Genomic DNA, 21172 nt, shown 5'->3' on the forward strand with positions numbered 1-21172 from the left:
GCAATGAAGACCACTTTCAAACTCAAGCAGCTGCAGAATACTTGCAGCACTCGAGATGTTACTGAACAGCAACCCCACCATGCCTCACCCAAAATCAGTTGTTTCTAACCTTTGGTCCTCCAGATTCTTGGGACTCCAGATGGTTCAGCCAGCTTGGCCAACTGCAAACACTTTTGGGAGTTGAAGTCCAAAGGACGTAGAAGGTCTAAGGTTGAGAACCACTGCTCCAGATTATGCTGACTGGGAAATGGAGTCCAAGAATAGCTATGTAGAGATCCTCAACCATAGGTCCTCAAGGTGTTTTGCACTTCAACTTCCAGACACCTTCGTCAGGTTGGCCAAAGGTCAGATTGTAGAGATTAAAATAAAAACAAATGGAGGCGCAAGGATCAAGAACCTCTGACCTAGGTGTGACCTATGGGATGCAGATAAACAAAGTACATCACACATGTCCTTTGCTAAAGGAGAATGGTGACCTGGAAGCAGGCAAGATGGGAAGGTTAACCTCTCATCACGATGGTCTCTACACAAACGGAGAAGCCCTCAAGAAAAGGGGCGTATGGAGAAAGGAGTTGGGACTAAACATTTCAACTGTTTCACACTTAGGGTTCTCATGAATGAGAATCAAACCCTGGAAGAGAGAGTGGGTCATAATGAGAACAAAGGTCTCTTCCCTAATTTCTAGTTCTGATCAGCCAAGAAGAGGAAGCTGTACTGCACAGGGTCAAAACCAGCACCCAAAGTGGTTGTGTTTTCCTAGTGTATCCTGTCCTGCATCCATCACACTGTGCTCCCCACTGCTTTCAGCACCCCAGCCTTCAGCATTGCTAAAGATCTACAAGGACAGTTAAACACACAGATAAAAAACAATACCATTAAAATACAGAAATGGATAAATTGTAAAATTAATTTTCGTAAGACTGGGATTCCACTAAACATGAGGAAAAACTGTGTTTGGGTAATAGCCCTTCAACAGTGGAAAACACTCCTACTGCTTTGGAGCCTGGTGGAGTCTCCTTCTCTATATGTTTTTAGGCAGAGGCTGGATGGCCATCTGTCAAGAATGCTTTGTTTCTCCTGCATGGAAGAATGGGATTGGACTGGACGGTCCTTGTGATCTCCTCCAATTCTATGAAAAAACCCACCAAGAAGGTGTAATCTCAAGAGCTACTCCTTTTCCCTTGAAAGACCTCTCTTTGATACAAGAGTTAATATATGGTATCATGACTCGTAGGCACAGATACCTTACCATCTGTGAAAGTATCTTATTTCTTTTGAATGGCATTCAAACTGGTGATTGCCTCTACATTTTCTGATAGTACTTCCATAGTTTAACCATTCTGAAGTCACAATTCCATTTATGACTCTTAGATTTCCTACATTCAGCTTCAGAGTTCTTTTCAGAGCTCTACACAATTCTTCCTCTTAACTCCCTTCAATAATTTGGTGTTACTATGCTTCCTTCTTGAAAATAATAGTTCAGGCAGTTCTCTGTTTTACAGCTTCTACAGTTCAAAGACTGCAGAATGACACCAACTATATTCTCTTCCCAATGATCCAACCACTTACCTGGCTGCTTTCCTACTTTGAGAGGTTTTTTTGTGGAGGCTCTTAATTTTATTTGAAAATCCTATTCCTCAACGAATGGGCACTCAAGGCAGCTGCCAAGGTCTTTCAAAACGTGCAAAGAAAAAAAGTAATGTGATTGTACTGAACTCAAGCAAATCACGTTCACACACTACTGGATGGAAATGGATTTCAGAAGCATTTCAGAGAAACATGCCAGAGTTATTAAATGCTCCTTCCTCACTGGCCACCTGAAGAAAAAGTTCTCCTCCTGTGTAAAAAAAATGGACAGAGATATCCCAGTCTCTCCTGGATGAGATGTCCACAACTTGGAAGCAGACACCAAAAAGGCCCTTACGTTTTTTCATCAAATGTATGCAAGGGCACAGAGGACTTATTCTAAATCTGTTAACACCAAAGAGAGGCTCCTGTGAGAAAATGCAGCCCTTCTGATAACCTAAACCAAGCTATACATGATTTCAGAAGGCAAAAATAGCACTCTGAACTGGGCTCACAAATGAACTGACAGACAGTGGAGCTGCTATCACATGGGTTTGTGTGCTCCCAAATGTCTGGCTTCAGCATGTTGGATCAGCTGAAATTTTCAACACTTTTCAAAGGCAATCCACGCAGAACAACTTAGTCTCATCCAAATGGGGTGTAACTATGGCAAAGTCACTATGGGTAAGATACACAAATCTTCAGTACGGGCATGGCTGACTCACCAGCTTTTAATGTGCAACTATATCTTATTAGTGAAATCGCCTCCCCCAGAAATCTCTTCAATTTATATTTTCTGTTTGCACTTATCTGTGCAAGTTCACATTCCTTTGTTCTGTTCACATAGGCATTTTCTGAAAGTAAAACTTTTTTCACGTACCTTAATACTGTCTAGTAACCATACTGCTAATGCTTAGTGGCGCTTAGAAATGTGAAAATCCTTAGGCGAAAAGAAGTCAGAAAAATTGGAATACCCATTGTTCTGTCCTTTTCCTCAAAGATTTCATATCTCTAGCTTTTTCCTGACCAGGAAAAAATGCATTCTGCTGACAACTACTGCAGTTTTCAATAACCCACAGGGGCTCTGGTGAGATCTGATCCTCTTTGACTTTCCTTTTCAACTTCCTTTTTAACCACTCCCTTGATTTTGCAGGCTTGCCTGCTGAGAAGTCACACGTGACTATATAAGGCTTCCTTAGCAATTCCCCACCAGCCTATGAATTCCATTTCATCCCAGTGCAGTCTAATCAGATCTCATCTTAGTTTGAAAAAGGACAACCTTCCTTTTTGGTCTCCCATAATCCTCTGGATAGGGGATCATGGGAGATGTAGTCCAAAGAGCAATATTAAGCTCTAATATCAACACATGAGAGAGTATAGCTGGTTATTCATGACTGGGAGAAATAAAGCTTAAGATACAGGCATGGGCCTCCTCAGTTATGACAATCCATACCACTAGACTAGTGGTTCTCAACCTGGGGTCTCCAGATGTTTTTGGTCTACAACTCCCAGTAATCCCAGCCAGTTTACCAGCCGTTAGGACTTTATTATTTTTTTCAAAAACCTGCAAAACAGTGAAAAAGTGAACCACAAAGTAGCGAGGAAACACTGTATTCTCCCCCAAGATCTCCAGATACAGAGATACAATATAAGTATTTCAATCAATAAGAGAAAATACGCAGAAGTGATGAGGAAGGCACCACAGATCAAAATATATTAAGAGGGAAAAGAGCTTAATTTGATGCAATCTGAAACAAAAAATAACTGTGCTCCAAACTAAAACAAAGTATTCCATTGATGGCTTAGTGAAAAGCCCATTTTTATGTATGGTTGAAGATCCCTCCTCCAAACAGAAATCTCAACTACATGGATCACCTATAAGTATTTCACAACCTCTGAGGATGCTTGCCATAGATGCAGGTGAAACTTCAGGAGAGAATGCCTCTAGAACATGGCCATATAGCCCGAAAAAACCTACAACAACCCAGTGATTCCAGCCATGAAAGCCTTTGACAATACATTTCAATACGAGTGCATCACAGTAAGAAGCTATGGTGGAAGAAAATCACGTTTAAGCCCATGCTGAACAAGATATCAGCACACATGTCCCTGACAAAAAATACCACTTCCATTTGACCCGAGAAATTTATTATTATTATTATTATTATTAACTTTATTTGTACCCCGCTAGCATCTCCCGAAGGACTCGATGCGGCTTACACAGGCCGAAGCCTCAAAACACAATACAGTAGAAAAACATAACAACACAATAGCAAAGCAAATCAAACAATAAGCAAGATAACGACAATGGCAATACATCAAGACATTATTAAAAAACTGGTTCGGCCGGCGCACTGGGGTACAAGGGTTAAAAGTGCTGAAATGGCAGGAGGCACGTAGGATTCAAAGTGCGGTGTGCAGCGACGATTAGTTATGTTAAGGTGCTACTAGGACTTTGGGGTGGGGATTCCTAGTCTGAGAAGGCACAACGGAACAGCCAGGTTTTTAAATTCCTTCTGAAAACGGCTAGAGTAGGGGCCTGTCTGAGATCTTTTGGGAGGGCGTTCCAAAGTCGGGGGGCTACCACAGAAAAGGCCCTGTCCCGTGTCCCCACCAAGCGCGCTTGCGACGTGGGTGGGATCACGAGCAGGGCCTCTCCAGATGACCGAAGCGAGCGTGTGGGTTCGTAGATGGTGATGCGGTCACGCAGGTAGGGTGGTCCCAAACCGTTTAGGGCTTTGTAGGTGAGCACCTGCACCTTGAATTGGGCTCGGAAAATAAATGGCAGCCAGTGGAGCTCCTTAAACAGAGGGGTAGACCTCTCTTGATAATGAGCCCCAGTTAGCATCCTGGCTGCTGCCCGCTGGACCAATTGAAGTTTCCGAGCCGACTTCAAGGGCAGCCCCACGTAGAGCGCATTGCAGTAATCCATTCTAGAGGTGACCAAGGCGTGGACCACCCCGGCCAGATCAGCCTTCACGAGGTATGGTCGCAGTTGGCGCACAAGTCTCAGTTGCGCAAAGGCCCTCCCGGATACCGCCGACACCTGAGCCTCAAGTGTAAGCGAAGAATCCAAGAGGACGCCCAAACTGCGGACCTGTGGCTTTAGGGGGAGTGTAACCCCGTCCAACACAGGTGACCACCCTATACCCCGATCCGGTTTACGATCGACCAGGAGGACCTCTGTCTTGTCGGGATTGATCTTCAGCTTGTTCTTCCTCATCCAGATCGACACAGCGGCCAGGCACTCGTCTAGCACCTGAGAAGCCTCCTTGGAATTAGGTGGAAAAGAGTAGTAGAGTTGTGTGTCATCCGCATAGAGATGGCACCCAACTCCAAAACTCCGGATGACCTCTCCCAGCGGTTTCATGTAGATGTTAAAAAGCATGGGCGACAAAATAGAGCCTTGCGGGACCCCACAGGTCAAAGGCCAGGGGTCAGAGCAGGCGTCTCCCAGCTTCACCATCTGAGTTCGTCCCTCCAGGAAGGACTGGAGCCACGACAAAACCGTGCCCCCAAGGCCCATCCCGGAGAGACGACCCAGAGGGATACCATGATCGATGGTATCGAAAGCCGCTGAGATGTCCAAGAGAACCAGTAGGGTCACACTCCCCCTGTCCAGCTCTCTACGGAGGTCATCCACCAAGGCTGTCTCGGTGCCATGACCAGGCCTGAAACCAGACTGTGACTGATCTAGGTAGTTGGTATCGTCTAGGAAACCCTGGAGCTGAGAGGCGACCACCCTCTCCAGCACCTTACCCAAAAAGGGGAGGTTGGAGATCGGCCTGTAGTTATTCAGCACCGTGGAGTCAAGGGAAGCTTTTTTGATAAGTGGACGAACCACGGCCAGCTTCAAATTAGATGGAAAAATTCCTTGCTCCAACGATGCATTGATAATCGGTACAAACCAGTCAAGCAACCCCCCTTCTGGCTGATTTAATGAGCCAAGATGGGCATGGGTCTAGAGATGAGGTGGTCACTCTCACAGCCCCAAGAATCTCCTCCACGGTTTCAGGAAGAACAAGCCTAAAAGAATCCCACAAAATTGGACAAGCAGGTACCTCCGTCACCTCTTCTGGCACTGCGATGGAATTGGAGTCGAGCTCGAGACGTATCTGGGCGACTTTATCTGCAAAATGGTGTGCGAAATCGCGACACCGACCTACGGGGTCGTCAAGGACCTCCTCCACCACAGGTGGGTGGAGGAGTTCTCCCATGACCCGAAACAGCTCCGATGATCTATTTGCTGCAGATGCTATACGAGCGGTCGTGAATGATTTCCTGGCCACCCGTATAGCCACGGAGTATGCCTTAAGAGAGGCTCTAGCCCGTGTTCGATCAGACACATCCCGAGATTTCCTCCATTTGCGCTCTAGCCCCCTTCTCGTATGCTTCATCACAGCCAGCTCCTCGGTGAACCAAGGGGATGGTCTGTCACGACGCAACGAGATGGGGCGTTCAGGTGCGATCGTATCTAACGCCCTGGTCATCTCCCCATTATAGAGAGTTACCAAGGCGTCGATAGAATCGCCAGGCTCCAAGGCAGGAAGAACCCTAAGATTCCTCAAGAATCCGTCCGGATCCATCAGTCTCCTAGGGCGGACCATCTTAATTTGTCCTCCACCCCTGCGGAGGTTTAGGGTCGCAGTAAGTCTAAATGTGATCAGATGATGGTCAGACCATGACACTGGAAGGATGTTTTGATCTTCCACTCTGATCAGTTCGTCGTCCGCCACAAAAACAAGGTCGAGAGTGTGCCCAGCTTGATGCGTGGGGCCGGATATTATCTGTGACAGTCCTATGGCCGTCATGGTGGCCATAAAGTCCTGAGCTGCGCCAGATAAAGTGGTCTCAGCGTGGATGTTAAAGTCTCCCAGCACCACCAGGCGCTGGGAGACCAAGGCCGAATTGGAGACCACCTCCGCTAACTCAGACAGGGAAGCTGCTGGATCTCGGGGTGGGCGATACACCAGCAGGAACCCCACACTGTCACGGCTCCCCACCTTCAAGTGGACACATTCAAACCCAGAAGCTTGCGCGACAACGCATCTGGTCACGGCGATGGATTGCCGGAAGACCACTGCGACCCCTCCTCCCTACACACTTTTTCCCTACTTTGTCACCGTGTTCTTAAATATTAAGCAGGTACATATTCATTCATTTATCCCCAATGGCATCCTGTGCAGACAATTAGTACGTATCTGATATCACCACATGAATGTTCTCCCAAATGAGACCATGAACCAGATACACAGGAATAGCCCTAGGATGAGCAAGCGAAAGTGAGATGGTATCAAAGTATGAAAGAAAAATGGATACACAATCTATACCTTAACCCCTATTACTAATTTCTATCTCACGACTGATAACTGGGAATAGTTGGTATAATTGTAACCTTATCAAAATGCCTGCCTCCAGTTTTATTACGAAAGGAGAATGGGGAGAGGTTTGCTTACCCCAATAGAGCAGTTAGGCACGATGCCTCTAGAAAAGCAATTACAACAAAATTGGGCTTTTGCTCAATCCCACAAAGACTCATGTCATCAAGCCTGGGAGAAGAGCAGAGCCTACCGTAGCCAGAAACAACCCGAACAACAGCTGCTAATCTTACAAATTTGCTAATGAATGTATCTGAAAATGATATGCAATTTCAGCAACACACAAAATGTTCCAGAAGACAAACAGATACAGTCTGCCCTTCAGTCACTGCAGTTAGGTGCATAAGGACCTTGTGAAAGTGAGAAAAAAAAAACAAATTAAAATTCTATTTTTTAATGTTAGAGAACTCTTCCCTATGAATTTCTAGGTATTCCAGCACAACTCTATGGTCAACTGTCGCTATAGGCTCACCACAGAATCGCATTGGAGGACCTGGAGATTCCTTGAATGGTGTTCTCTCTTGAAATCTCTAGGTCCTCCAGCAAGACCAGAGGAAGTTCTAGAAATTCCTAGAAAGAACATTTACATCAAATCCTCAAATGTGGCGGAGGCACTGTACTGCTGGGTCTGTCTAAACCAGGGGTCCTCAAACTAAGGCCCGGGGGCCGAATACGGCCCTCCAAGGTCATTTACCCGGCCCTCGTTCAGGGTCAATTTAAGTCTGAAATGACTTGAGAGCACACAACAACAACAATCCTATCTCATCAGCCAAAAGCAAGCCCACACTTCCCATTGAAATACTAATAAGTTTATATTTGTTAAGATTGTTCTTCATTTTAATTATTGTATTGTTTTTAAGTGCTTTTTGCACTACAAATAAGATATGTGCAGTGTGCATAGGAATTTATTCATTTTTCCCCAAATTATAATCTGGCCCTCTTTGGATAGTTTGAGGGACTGTGACCTGGCCCTCTGTTTACAAAGTTTGTGGACCCCTGGTCTAAACCATGTCCTTGCCCCTTTTTGCTGTGGCATCATCGAGAACATGCATGTACACTTCACCTAAACTCAAAAATACTTCCATCATTATTATTATTATTATTATTATTATTAAACTTTATTTGTACCCCGCTAGCATCTCCCGAAGGATTCGATGCGGCTTACACAGGCCGAGGCCTCAACACACAACACAACAATACAATCTAAGCAAATCAAACAATTAAAAACAGAATAAAGCAAAATAAACAACAGGCACAATACAGTAAACACAATAAAAAAGGGCCGGGGCAGAGCAATGGGTACAAGATTAAAAGTGCTGATGTGACAGGAGGTGTATATAGGGCTTCCAGGGCAAGTGCGATGTGCGATGTGCAGCAATCATTGGTTCTGATAAAGTGTTTATGGGACTTGGTGGTGGAGATTTCCTAATCTGGGAAGACGCATCGGAAAAGCCAGGTCTTCAAGTTCTTTCTAAAGACAGCCAATGTAGGGGCCTGTCTAAGGTCTTTGGGGAGGGTGTTCCAGAGTCGGGAGGCCACCACAGAAAAGGCCCTGTCCCGCGTCCCCACCAAGCGCGCTTGCGACGCCGAGCAGGGCCTCTCCAGATGACCGAAGAGAACGCGTGGGTTCATAGATGGAGATGCGGTCACGCAGGTAGGCTGGTCCCAAACCGTTCAGGGCTTTGTAGGTAAGCACCTGCACCTTGAATTGGGCTCGGAAAATAAATGGCAGCCAGTGGAGCTCCTTGAACAGGAGGGTTGACCTCTCTCTGTAAGGGGCCCCAGTTAGCATCCTGGCTGCTGATCGTTGGACCAGTTGGAGCTTCCGAGCCGTCTTCAAGGGCAGCCACACATAGAGCGCATTGCAGTAATCCAATCTGGAGGATGGAAATGCTACTACACTATCCCAACACACAAATTATGCAATGAAACAATAGTAAAACCCCTAAGCACTTTAGCACCAGATTGCCCAGCATAGATGTAGAACAATAAGTACAGCCCTCAAATCAGAAGCGATTACGTCTTCTAGCAACAGCACCATTTTGTTTCAAAGTATGCAGAAGTTCTGCTTTAGTACACACAGTACATCCCCACATTCATAGGGGATATGTTCCTTGATTTTGTGTGGATATGCAAAACTACAAATAATAACCAACGTATTGCAATTATGGAGCCCAAGAATACCATAGTTGCACGGCTGGACCTAGAAAATGCCAACTGGGGACATTTTTTATCAGTTGCCAAGAAATGAAACTGCAGACACACTGCACTATGCTTCTACACAATTTTGGTTTTGTTCCAGAATAGCAGGCAAAGAGCACTTCGCATGCCACCCCAATGGAGGAGCAAGGCTGACATTCAGCCTGGTCTCATGACCTAGACACAGGAACCAAACCACAACTACGCCTTAGCTAGCAACCCATGCATTATATTACTACTGTTACGGATGGTAGGAATGGGAAATGTGTGGCACTCCAAATTGTGGTTGAACTACATCATCCATCAACCAATGCCAGCACAGCTATTTTTGAAAGATAATATGAATTGAAATCCAACATTGGGGTTATATAATTATGTCCATTATAGCACTACCACTACCAAAGCAGTTGCTCTACTCCGAACGGAAAACAGAGCCAACCTTAAAAACTCTGGCATAGACACTGAGAACTGGGAAGCCCTGGCCCTTGAGCGCTCCAGCTGGAGGTCAGCTGTGACCAGCAGTGCCACAGAATTTGAAGAGGCACAAATGGAGAAGCGTGCCAAGAGGAAGGCGCGTCAAGCCAACCCCGACCGAGACCGCCTTCCACCTGGAAACCAATGCCCTCACTGCGGAAGAAGATGCAGAGCAAGTATAGGGTTCCACAGCCACATACGGACCCACAAGAATACTGGAAGACAATCATCCTCGGAAAACGAGGGGTCGCCTAAGTAAGCACTACCACTTTATAAGACAAAACCCAAATCTGACGCACAACTGTCAATACACTCGGGATTGTGGTGAAATTTTAAATAATTATGCATTCAATTTCTTTCTAGAAAGTTTCAGTCAGTGAATATCATCTTCCAACAGATGCCTTCTAATAATTCAAAAGTGGATGTAAGAAAGGGAACCTGAAAAGCTTCTCCAAGAAACCATCTCTTTTTTTCAAGATCTTGTTTTCAAAAACTGTTTTGTCCTCATCTGGCATTTTGTATGCCCATTAACAAACAATCCTTATCCTGTTTACATGCCATGCCCCTTGCTAATTTTGAGACAAGACGGCCTTTTGAGGAAACAGGCCTTGCCAAGACCACAGGCGACTGCAGAAAATACCTGTGGAGAAGCAACAAAAATAAGGAGACGAAAATGATCAAAGGTCTGAGGAGTGGCTTAGGGAGCTAGGTATGTTTAGTTTGGAGGAGACAAGGCCTAAGAGGGGACATAGTAGCCATGCTTTGAAAGGATGTCATACTAAAGATGGAGCCAACTTGTTAGAGACTGGAAACAGAGGAATGGATTCAATAGGATTCAACAGTACCGCTCCATTCAGCTCAGATGGAATACCATATCTCCCTCCAGGGAAGGCTCTCCTTTCGCCCCTGCAGTTATTATTTATTTATATTCCGCCCTTCTCACCCCGAAGGGGACTCAGGGTGGAGCACAGCATATATACGGCAAACATTCAATGCCAGGACACAAATTCTTATATACATACATAAACATTAAAAGCATTTATCAAAATATTAAAATACAGCATTTATATCAGGCCTGCCTTGTGGCTACAAGGGTGAGAGCTTTCTCCTCATGGCCCCCCGACTTTGGAATACACTGCCCGGTGAGATTAGGCGAGCCCCCACTTTAGAAGGCTGCAAGAAGAATCTCAAAACCTGGCTCTTCCGTTGTGCTTATGGTGATTAACCATACAATCTGATTTTGCTGCTATCCCTCAACATTTTCCCTTAGAGTATACCTCCCATGAAGACCCTTCTTGACCTCACCTTTGTAGAGATTCTCCTTCACAAACAATCTGCTCCATCCCTATCTCACCCCATGTTTTTAGTTTTGGTATGTTATCCTGTACATGCAACCCGCTCACTCTCACAATCATTGTGTTATAATTTTAATTTAATTTGTTTGTTGTGTTTTTATGTTTCATGTTTTTTTTTGACTTCGTTTATTGTACTGTGTTGTTGGGCTTGGCCTCATGTAAGCCGCCCCGAGTCCCCATCAGAGAGATGGTGGCGAAGTATAAAAAAAGTTTACTATTACGTATTAGTGTGGGTGGGGTGTGTGTGTGTGTGTGTGTGTGTATATATATATATATATATATGTATGTGTATATATATATATATATATATATATGTATGTATGTATATGTGGAGCCCCGGTGGTGCAGTGGGTTAAAGCGCTGAGTTGTTGAGCTTGTTGACCGAAAGGTCACAGGTTCGATTCTGGGGAGCAGCGTGAACTTCAGCTGTCAGCCCTAGCTTCTGCCAACCTAGCAGTTTGAAAACATGCAAATGTGAGTAGATCAATAGGTAGCGCTCCAGCAGGAAGGTAACGGCGCTCCATGCAGTCATGCCAGCCACATGACCTTGGAGATGTCTATGGACAACACCGGCTCTTCAGCTTAGAAATGGAGAAGAGCACCACACCCCAGAGTCAGACATGATTGGACTGAATGTCAGGGGACAACCTTTACCTTTTTATTACTATGTACAGGGGAGCGAAGCACCACAATACAAGAAGAATATTGACATGGTGGAACATGTTCAGAGAATGGTGACAAAAATGGCCAAGAGGACTGGAAATTATAAATTCCTATGGGGAAAGGGTTAGGGTATGGGTAAGTTTAACCCGGAGACGAGACACAGTAAACCGGAGTAAATATTTGAAAGAATGTCATATTGAGGAAGAGGGAAGCCAGCTTTCTACTACTCTATTGGAAAAATAGATTCAAATTGTAGGAAAAGGAATTCTATCTAAATATTCAGAAATTCCTGATTGTAAGAAAACACTACCTGGGATTGTAATGGAATCTTTGAGAATGTTAAACAGAGACTGGAAAGAGAGCCTGGATTGTGCTTTCATGCATAGCATAAGGAGGCAGGACTTGATGGACCTGGGGTTTTGTTCCAACGGGGGAAAGTGAAGTTTAGCACAACACTGTTTGTTAAAGGCAAGGGAATGTTGAACATAATGCAATGGCAGATGTCGGAAAGATGTTACACACACCCGCTGACCTTTGTATCTCCAGCATGCCAGGGGAAGGATGCCCCATTGACTCAGAGGGCTGACATGTCTGACGCTTCAACCCACAGCCTCCTGATCGGCTGCCAGCCACCTCTTTGTTCTTCCAGCTTGGAAGAGACCACCTCATTTCCTTTCCCCACCCAATGACAGCAGGGAAGCAAAGCAAAGCAGATGGACGGGCTGGGAAGTGGGGGAGGCAAGGGAGGAGCTTGATGCTTATGCACCAGCCCTTTGGCTTCCTTTCCTTTTGCACCCGTAAGAGTAAGACCATCAAGAAATGGGCACTCCAAATCTTTGGAAGGAAGAAGGTGGAAAAGACAGCAAGGATGAGAGCCAAATGTAAGCACCAGCTTGCTCTTATCCAACCAGCACAGGCCAAGGGGAAGGATTATTTTTCCACTGAAATTCTACAATTCTTGCATGCCATCTCTTACTCAGAAATTCCTTTTAGCTAAAGCTGTAAAGCCCCAGGAAACATTCAGATTTAAAAGGTGTCCCAGAGTTTTTTCTGAAGTCCTTTTCAAGAAAAAATAGCAAAAATGCATTGTGGAGCATGGCATAACCCACATATCTGCAGTGTGGATACTCTCCTAGACTTTATGTGAACACCCAAACAGTAAACTCTGTTATTTCCAATCTTTGTTTCTTATGTACTTTAATAGTTAAAACCAATAAAATAAAAACTATGTATTTTTAACAGTCCTAACTTTAATTCTACTTTAGTGTTTACATGCTTTATGTTTTAATTTGAACATTGTAATGTTTTTAGTATTTTTTGCAGGGGAGAAGCATCCCCACAGGATCATAACACATTTGGGCATCCCCTGGGCAATGTCTTTGTAGACAGGTGATTATCTCACAACTAAAAGCAACTTGCAGGCTGATACTGAATGTGAGACTTCCTCCTGGAAACACAAAAGACTGGGCAAGTTGGAAGGCGCTGAACAGACTGTACTGAGATGCACCATGAGATGCAAAGCCAACCTTAAGAAATGGGACCACAAATTGGAGTCCATGACATGCAAATGTGGGGAAGAGCAAACCACAGACCACCCACTGCAATGCAGCCTGAGCCCTGTCACATGCACAATGGAGGACCTTCTTATTGCAACACCAGAGGCACTCCAAGTGGCTAGGTACTGGTCAAACAACATTTAATATGACAAGTTTTTAAACTTTGTGTTTTTAAATACATTACAACTGTACCCTTAGTTCGCTTCTGACACATTAGTATTTTTCATCACTTTGAGTCTCTTCAAAGAAACATCTTTTGTAGGCTTGAAATTATGATGTCCACACCAATCTGAAAACTAAAGAAATAATTCCCAAAATGTGAAGTTCAAACAATTTGCTTCTCTAATACCTGAAATGTGAACTTACTACTTCTGGCTAGGGCCATGTGGGGGAGAAAAGGAAGATCCCCCCTTTCTTCAGATACTCCCAAGCACCACTCAGTTGGTGGCCTTGCTCATATTTCTGAGCTACCTTCACTGTCACAGCACGAACTCTTGTAAAAAGAAGTGTATAAAAACAAAGACGAGCAAGAAAGAAAGAATCTGCAGCTGTGTTTTTACTATCCGTGGAATAGCCTGCAGACTCCCTAAAGATTGTAGCCCTATAAGGGAAAAGGCAGGTGCCTTCATTTTCTGGGGAAGTCCTATTTCTGTTGCAGAGGCTTTGGCTGTGCAGCTGCACAACTGACACTGTGAGCCAACACACAAAGACACCTCACACAGCAAAGCTAGAAGCATAAAACCACCAGCCACATCTCTAGCATCAGAGCTGTTATCATATTCACTGCTATCACCCTTTCACAATATCAAGGCAAGCCAATATATTCAATTCTCCTCCATTCAAATGGAATAAGAAGTAAAATACACTATTAGCAGACCAGAATCCAACTCCAACCAATTAAAAGTCAACTCTGACTCTCTCCTGTAGGTGATTTAGGAATTACTCAGACTTGATATTTCAGATTACTTTTGTCTGGATACAATAAAAAGATTACAATAAATTTTACTATTCAGCCTGCATATTTAATTATTTGTAATAGTTAGCAGCCCTGGAGGACTGAGACAGGCAGGCCTCTGCAAGTGTACCTTCAGTTTTGCAAAATTGGCTTCCAGAGTCAGCTGTCAACTCCATCTTTTCCTAGTGATGAAATACAGCCTAGAAAGAGGAACACCTTAATGGACCCAGCGGCTGTCAATTTCAGACCGTGGCCAATCAGGCTGCAAAGCAGGAAAGCAAGAATACCTACCAAAGAAGGTAACAAGGAGAGTTCACATTCCTGCAGATTCAGAACCACAAGCAAGGGAGAACAGAAAAATAAGGAAAGTGCATACAGAAAGGACAAGACTGCATAATATTTTACTCTTGCAATTCTGTAGGTGATGTAACAGAAGCCCAAGCAGGAGCACATAACTTTTGAGATATTTTCTCATTCCAAAAGGCACAAAGCCAGTCTTCCACATGCATTTGTGGAACTCTAAAGTGGTGACTGTTTATTATATTAGAAGTACTTACATTTGGCAAATATTAAGCCTGTGTCAAATGATGTGGGTGGTTTTTACCCCATGCTAATAATATGCTAACGACCTCAGTGCATGGCAGACCAAGCATTTGCTAAAAAGGCTTAGAATGTGTCAAAATATGAGTGCTTCTAATCGACGATTTAATAATTTGCCTGTTTAAATGCAACATTCTGCAATAATCATTCCTTGACCCAAGCTTCTGTAGCATATATAATGGTTCCTTTTATACAGGATTAAAGAATCAAGACAGCAACGTAATACTGTAACCAATACATTCCACCAGAAACAAAATACAGAAAAATACAGACCCCAGATATCAAAGGCTCATTCAAACAGACCACTAATTAATCTAAATAATGTAATCCATGGCATGTTTGTTGTTTTTGTGTGACTTCAAATCATTTATTCAGAGCGGGATTGCCATTAGCTCCCTCTGTAGCTGAGAGGATATGACTACCCAATAGATTTCCAAGGCCAAGTAGGGATTCAAACCCGGGTCACCAGTCATAGACCAATGCCCCAAGGTCACAATTCCTGTATTACACATAACTGGAAATTCTACTATTTTAACTTCTCCTATTTGAGAATTCAAAAAAAAAACCTAAGCTACTATGTGAATACAACAACCCAGTGATTCCGGCCATGAAAGCCTTCAACAATACATTGAACATCTCTACGGGGAGAAACTGTTCCAAGACACACGAAAATTGGAAAGGAGAGAATGCCTCTAGACCATGGTCATATAGCCTGAAAAAACCTACAACGACCCAAAACAACAAAGGTTACTTATCTTGATAACATGAAGAAGCTTGATATAAATACTAAACTACTCCAAGAAGACGTCAGAAGAATTAGGAAAGATCTTGCTGTGGGTCACGACAGATCTTCCACCCTAAAAACAACTTCTGATCACCCAAAAATATTTTTCCTTCAGAGCCCTTTGTATGCTTATACAACTTTAAGAAACAATTTGGAGCATGAGATACACAACAGCACATCCCTGGGGTTCTAGAATGGCACATGATCACTTTGAGGCTAGAGTAAGACAAAGCACAAATACACACAAAATCAAAAAGTCTTGGCCAAAGTGGAAAAGCACTTGACAGAGCTATACCAAAGGAGGAAAACACAGCCTTCAAAGATGCTAACCACAGCCAAAGTTCCCTGCCAGAAACTCCCAAGATTGATGTGAAAATTAAAGTATTAAGGGCAAGAACTGCTTATCAAAGTAATATCTTCCTCTTCATAAGACGAGTTCCGCCAAAGCCTTGAGCACAGCTGTTTGTGGGTCTGCCACCGGCAAGGAGGGAATCCAGCAAGGAGAAAAGGTGACACAAAGAAAACCAAAGCGTGAGCTGCCTACATCACAACGCTCACAGCAAGAACCAAATACACACACACAGAGGTCAGAACTAAAACCCACCATCAATTGTCAAGATCTCAGCCATGTGCCAAGGGGGAAGCAGGCAAATGCATGTCTTTTTAAGCATTGTTGTGCTGTGCCCAGGGGAAGACTCATGTAGGTGGAAAAAATGCAACCTACTAGACAATTCTCCACACACATACACACACACTCCTTTTAAATAGTGCAATAAATACAATCTCTTTAAAAATCCTATCTGGGGAAAGGGTTGGAGGAGGAGGAACATACAAATGTATGTCTTTAGGCACTGTTTCACCCAGAAAAGGATAGAGGGGCGATTCATTGAGGTGGAAAAGATTTGAACCGACTAGACAATTCTCCCCCTTACCATACTATCCTTTTACATAGAATTTTTTGAGATTTTATTCATTACATCATTTGGGGAAAGGGTTTGAGGAGTAAGAAGCATCCAAATGCAGATCTTTAGATATTACTGTGCCCAGGACAGGGGAGAATCATGGAGGTGGAAAAGATTTAATGCAGCAGGCAGCCCCATGCAACAAACATACACAGTATTTTAAAATAGGATATTTATTTATTATTTTACTGCGCTTATATACCGCAATTCTCAGCCCTTCAGCTATTGTATTAATAGCTATTGTATTAATTGCATCATATGGGGAAAGGGTTGAGAGGAGAAGGAAGCATCCAACCAAATGTCTTTTTGCCTTTGCTTTGTCCAGAAGAGGATCATAGAATCATGGAGTTGAAAGACTACCACAAAGGACATTCAAACCAACCCCCCACCATGCAGGAAAATCCAATCAAAGCCCTCCAGACTGATGGCTATCCAGTCTCTGTTTAAAAACCTCCAGAGGGGGAGACCTCAGCGAACTCTCCAGACTGCATCCCTTCGCTGTCCTGAATTTAGAGCATTTTAATACTCATTTTCAAACAAAATTACAACAGCACAACAATATCTGTGGAAAGACCAGGGTGGGACAAGGAACTCTTGTCTGCTGGAGCTAGGTGTGAATGTTTCAACTGACCACCTTGATTAGCATTTAAAAAACTCTAAAATTGCAACAGCACAACAACAGATTTTGTTTGAAATTCTAGATAAGAATCAATCAGGGCCAGCTAACACCTCCCATCAAAGGATTCCCCCAGGCAGCAACCAGCCAGGCATTAGAGCTGCAAGGTGATCAAATGCTAATCAAGGTGGCAAACTGCAACATTCACAGCTGCCTCAAGCAGACAAGAGTTATTTCTCTCACCCTGGACACTCCACAGATATATAAACCTCACGTCTAGTTTCCAAACAGATCCCGCAACCTCTGAGGATGCCTGTCATAAATGCAGATTAAATGTCAGGAAAGAATGCTTCTTGAACAAGGCCGTACATCCCGGAAAAATCATAGCAACCCACTAATCCGGGCCATGAAAGCCTTCGACAACACAAATAATTCCTGCCCTCTCAGATCTGGCATGAAACCAAGACAGGAGTGTTTCCTGTCTCCAGGGCTAAACAGAACTCAATTTTTTTCTTCACATTGGCACCAGGAAGGGGAAGGAAAAGCCTAATGAAAGATGGCATCATTTTCTGGAGGAATCAGCAGTAAACAGACGCATGGAGCACCAAAGACGAAGCTAACAAAAACCCTTTCAGCCTTGAAACCTTGTCTCCATCCACACTGACTATTTAATACAGACCAAACTTCATTCTATGGTCAGTGTAGGCTCATATAATGCAGCTTGACTGCATTGAGGTGCATTATATAGGTCTACACCAGACATGGGCAAACTTGGGCCGTCCAGGGGTTTTGGACTCCCAACTCCTATCATGTGGGCTGGGGTTGATGGGAACTGCAATAATCCCCAGCACTGTGTGGCTCTGAAGCTTGGGAAAGACTAAAGGGCATTTTGAAGTCAGCCATCCTATCCAAAAGCCTTGTATCGCAATGCAAACCCCACTCTCCTGACTAAACAGAACAAACAGCAGCCCTCCAGGTGTAACTGTATCATAGTTCCCATCAGCTCTAGTCATGATGTCTAATGGCAAGGAAAATAGGAGTTGCAGCCTACATCTGGAGGGCCACAGAAAAATGACATGGAGGGTTAGATTTGGCCCACAGACCTTGAGTCTGGCACATGTAACCTACACTGTAGAAAAGGAAGTGGCCTGAGGCTGTTAGGAATGGTGGGAGTTGGAGTACAAAACACCTGGACGGCCCAAGTTTGCCCATGCCTGGCCTACACAGACCATTTATTTATTTATTTATAACATTTATATGCCACCCTTCTCACCCCGATGGGGACTCAGAGGCTTACAAGATATATATATACATACAATATATTATATTATTAGCATGGTACAATATCAGTCTTATATATTACTATATTATACTATCCCATTATATTGTATTATTAGTAATATTACATGAAATATAAATATATATAATTATAATATATTTTAGTATTATGTTGTATTACATTATATTATAAATATTATATGTATATACAATATATTATATTGTATCATGTTATATTATTAGCATATAGTTGGTTTTGACTTTGAATGTGTTTTTGTTTTGACTTTGAATGTGTTTATATGGATTTGGTGGGGACGAGAGACAGAGCCTTCTTGGTGATTGCTCCCCAGCTATGGAACTCCCATCCTGGTGAGATCAGGTCGGCCTCCTCCCTCCTGTCCTTTAGAAGGATGGTAAAAACTTGGCTATGGAACCAAGCTTTTGGGACAGGGCAATAAAGCAGCAATAGAAAAGATGACGAGGCCAATTAGATTTTACACGGATGACTAAGACGGTTTTAAATGGGGTATTTTAATATTTTGATAAATGTTTTTTGATGTTTATGTATTGTATGTAAATTCTCTCACTCCAGAAATGACTTGCAGTTTCTCAAGTCGCTGCTGACATGGCAAAAATATATATATTATTATACGTTTGCCTATTTGTAAATCTTAATTGGTGTGCTGAGGCTTTTATGTTAAATGTATTGTCGAAGGCTTTCATGGCCGGAATCACTGGGTTCTTGTGGGTTTTTTCGGGCTATATGGCCATGTTCTAGAGGCATTCTCTCCTGACGTTTCACCTGCATCTATGGCAAGCATCCTCAGAGGTAGTGAGGTTTGTTGGAATTAGGAAAATGGATTTATATATCTGTGGAATGACTGGGGTGGGGCAAAGAGCTCTTCTCTGCTGGAGCTAGGTGTGAATGTTTTAACTGACCACCTTCATTAGCATTGAAAGGCCTGGCTGAGCCTGGGGGAATCTTTTGTTGAGAGGTGTTAAGATGTGCCTGGTTGTTTCCTCTCTGCTGTTTTGCTGTTGTAGAGGAAACAACCAGGCACATCTTAACACCCTTCAACAAAGGTGTTAGCCTTTCAATGCTAATGAAGGTGGTCAGTTAAAAACATTCACACCTAGCTCCAGCAGAGAAGAGCTCTTTGCCCCACCCCAGTCATTCCACAGATATATAAACCCATTTCCTAATTCCAACAGACCTCACTACCTCTGAGGATGCTTGCCATAGATGCAGGCGAAACGTCAGGAGAAAATGCGTCCAGAACATGGCCCTATAGCCCGAAAAAACCTACAACAACCCAGTGATTCCAGCCATGAAAGCCTTCGACAATACGTAGGTTTGACTGTTTCAACTGACCACCTTGATTAGGATATAATGGCCTGACAGTGCCTGGAGCAATATTTTGTTGAGAGGCGATTAGCTGTCCTTGTAAATCGCTTCTGGTGTAGTTTCTGGTGCAGTTTCTCAAGTCACTCCTGACACAACTAATAAAAGCTGTCCTTGTTTGTTTCCTCTCTGTTGTAGTGCTGTTGTAATTTTATGTTAAGCCGCCTTGAGTCTCCTTTGAGAGAGACAAAGCAGAGTATAAACAAATATAGTAAGAGGGGAATCAGTCACATTCCTGTGGACATATGGTATGGAGAAAAAGCCATTTTCAGGCACACTCCTCCACAGATAATGCCATTCCCCATAATTTTCTCATTGTCTCAGGCTGGGAACAAACCCTCTTTCTCCCTCGCAAGGAAGGCAGCTTCTTTCCCTTTTTATAGAAGGCAAAAGGATCCATTTCTGCCCCATTTCCCCCCAAAAGGACTCACCCGTGTAGTGCACCACGCAGGTCTGGCCACGCTTGGGGAAAGTCCTTCCTGCCAGGGACAAACAAAAAGGGCGTTAGTGGGTTGAGGCCTAGCGCCCCCTCTGAAGCCTGCCTCGATTAGAAGCGGGAAAAGGGGGTTCCCTTTCTCCCACAAAACTCACCGTCCCCGGGGGAAACCGTTTCGACGTGGACGCCCATTCTGGTTTGGCTGCCTGCCTGTCTGACTCGCCCGGCCCGCGGCGGTGTCCCTGCCCGGTATCCGCACGCAGCGAGACGAAAACGCGTCTAGACGCGGCGGCGGCGGCACTGCCAAATGACTGGAACCTCGAGGGGGAAAGAAAAAAGGGGTTGGGGGAGGAGCCGCGCCTGCGCAGTGGCTGCCTCGCGCGCCAGCCGGGGATAAGCCCCGCCCCGAAACGGTTGCCTCGCCTTTCCAAATGCTGAGCCTCCCTCAGAATGCAAAAGAAGCCGCGCATGCGCAGGCGCTCCCCCTCGCGCGCCCGAATCCCCTCTCCTGATTCGCTGACCGCGCCCCTCTAAGCCACGCCCACCTCCTAGGCCCCGCCCACTCTGTCCCCCTCAGAATGTTCAGAGAGGAGTGGGGAGAGGAGCCCGCCGCCATCTTGGATGATGTTTGTCAACCTGAGGGATTTGGAAGAAAAGGGGGAACCCAATGTGGTATAGGTTTCCCAGCAGGAAACGTGGCCATCTGTCAGGAAGGCTTAGGTTGTGGAGGTGTCTACCAACTATGATACCACTTTGACTGTTGTTTGGTGAAACTGAGGCCCTCAGCAAAGGCCAAAGGACAACTCCCAGGATTCAGTTAAAAACTGCATCAATTCTACAGTGCGGAGCCAACCAAAAAGGTGGAAACCGCAAACATGCTTGACATGGCAGTTAAAGCGGTGTCAAACTGCATCAATTCTACAGTGCGGAGCCAACCAAAACTATGGA

At 44.3% G+C, this 21172-nt stretch overlaps 1 protein-coding gene across 2 annotated transcripts in view; it reads right to left on the reverse strand.

Moving 5' to 3' along the window:
* FKBP1A (FKBP prolyl isomerase 1A) overlaps positions 1-20709 on the reverse strand; it is a 34481-nt gene extending 13772 nt beyond the window's left edge. The window contains exons 1-2 of one of the 2 annotated variants that reach the window (XM_060771866.2): positions 20380-20518; positions 20220-20267 (exon numbers count right to left, since the gene is read on the reverse strand). In XM_060771866.2, coding sequence (XP_060627849.1) covers positions 20220-20267; positions 20380-20416 — 85 coding nt within the window. In that variant the 5' untranslated portion in view covers positions 20417-20518. Of the gene's footprint in view, positions 1-20219; positions 20268-20379 lie in introns of both variants that reach the window. The other variant, XM_067468271.1, reaches the window with a different exon arrangement.
* Positions 20710-21172: the final 463 nt, after the last annotated feature.

This window comes from Anolis sagrei, chromosome 4 (genome assembly GCF_037176765.1).
Source record: "Anolis sagrei isolate rAnoSag1 chromosome 4, rAnoSag1.mat, whole genome shotgun sequence".
Lineage (NCBI taxonomy): Eukaryota > Metazoa > Chordata > Lepidosauria > Squamata > Dactyloidae > Anolis > Anolis sagrei.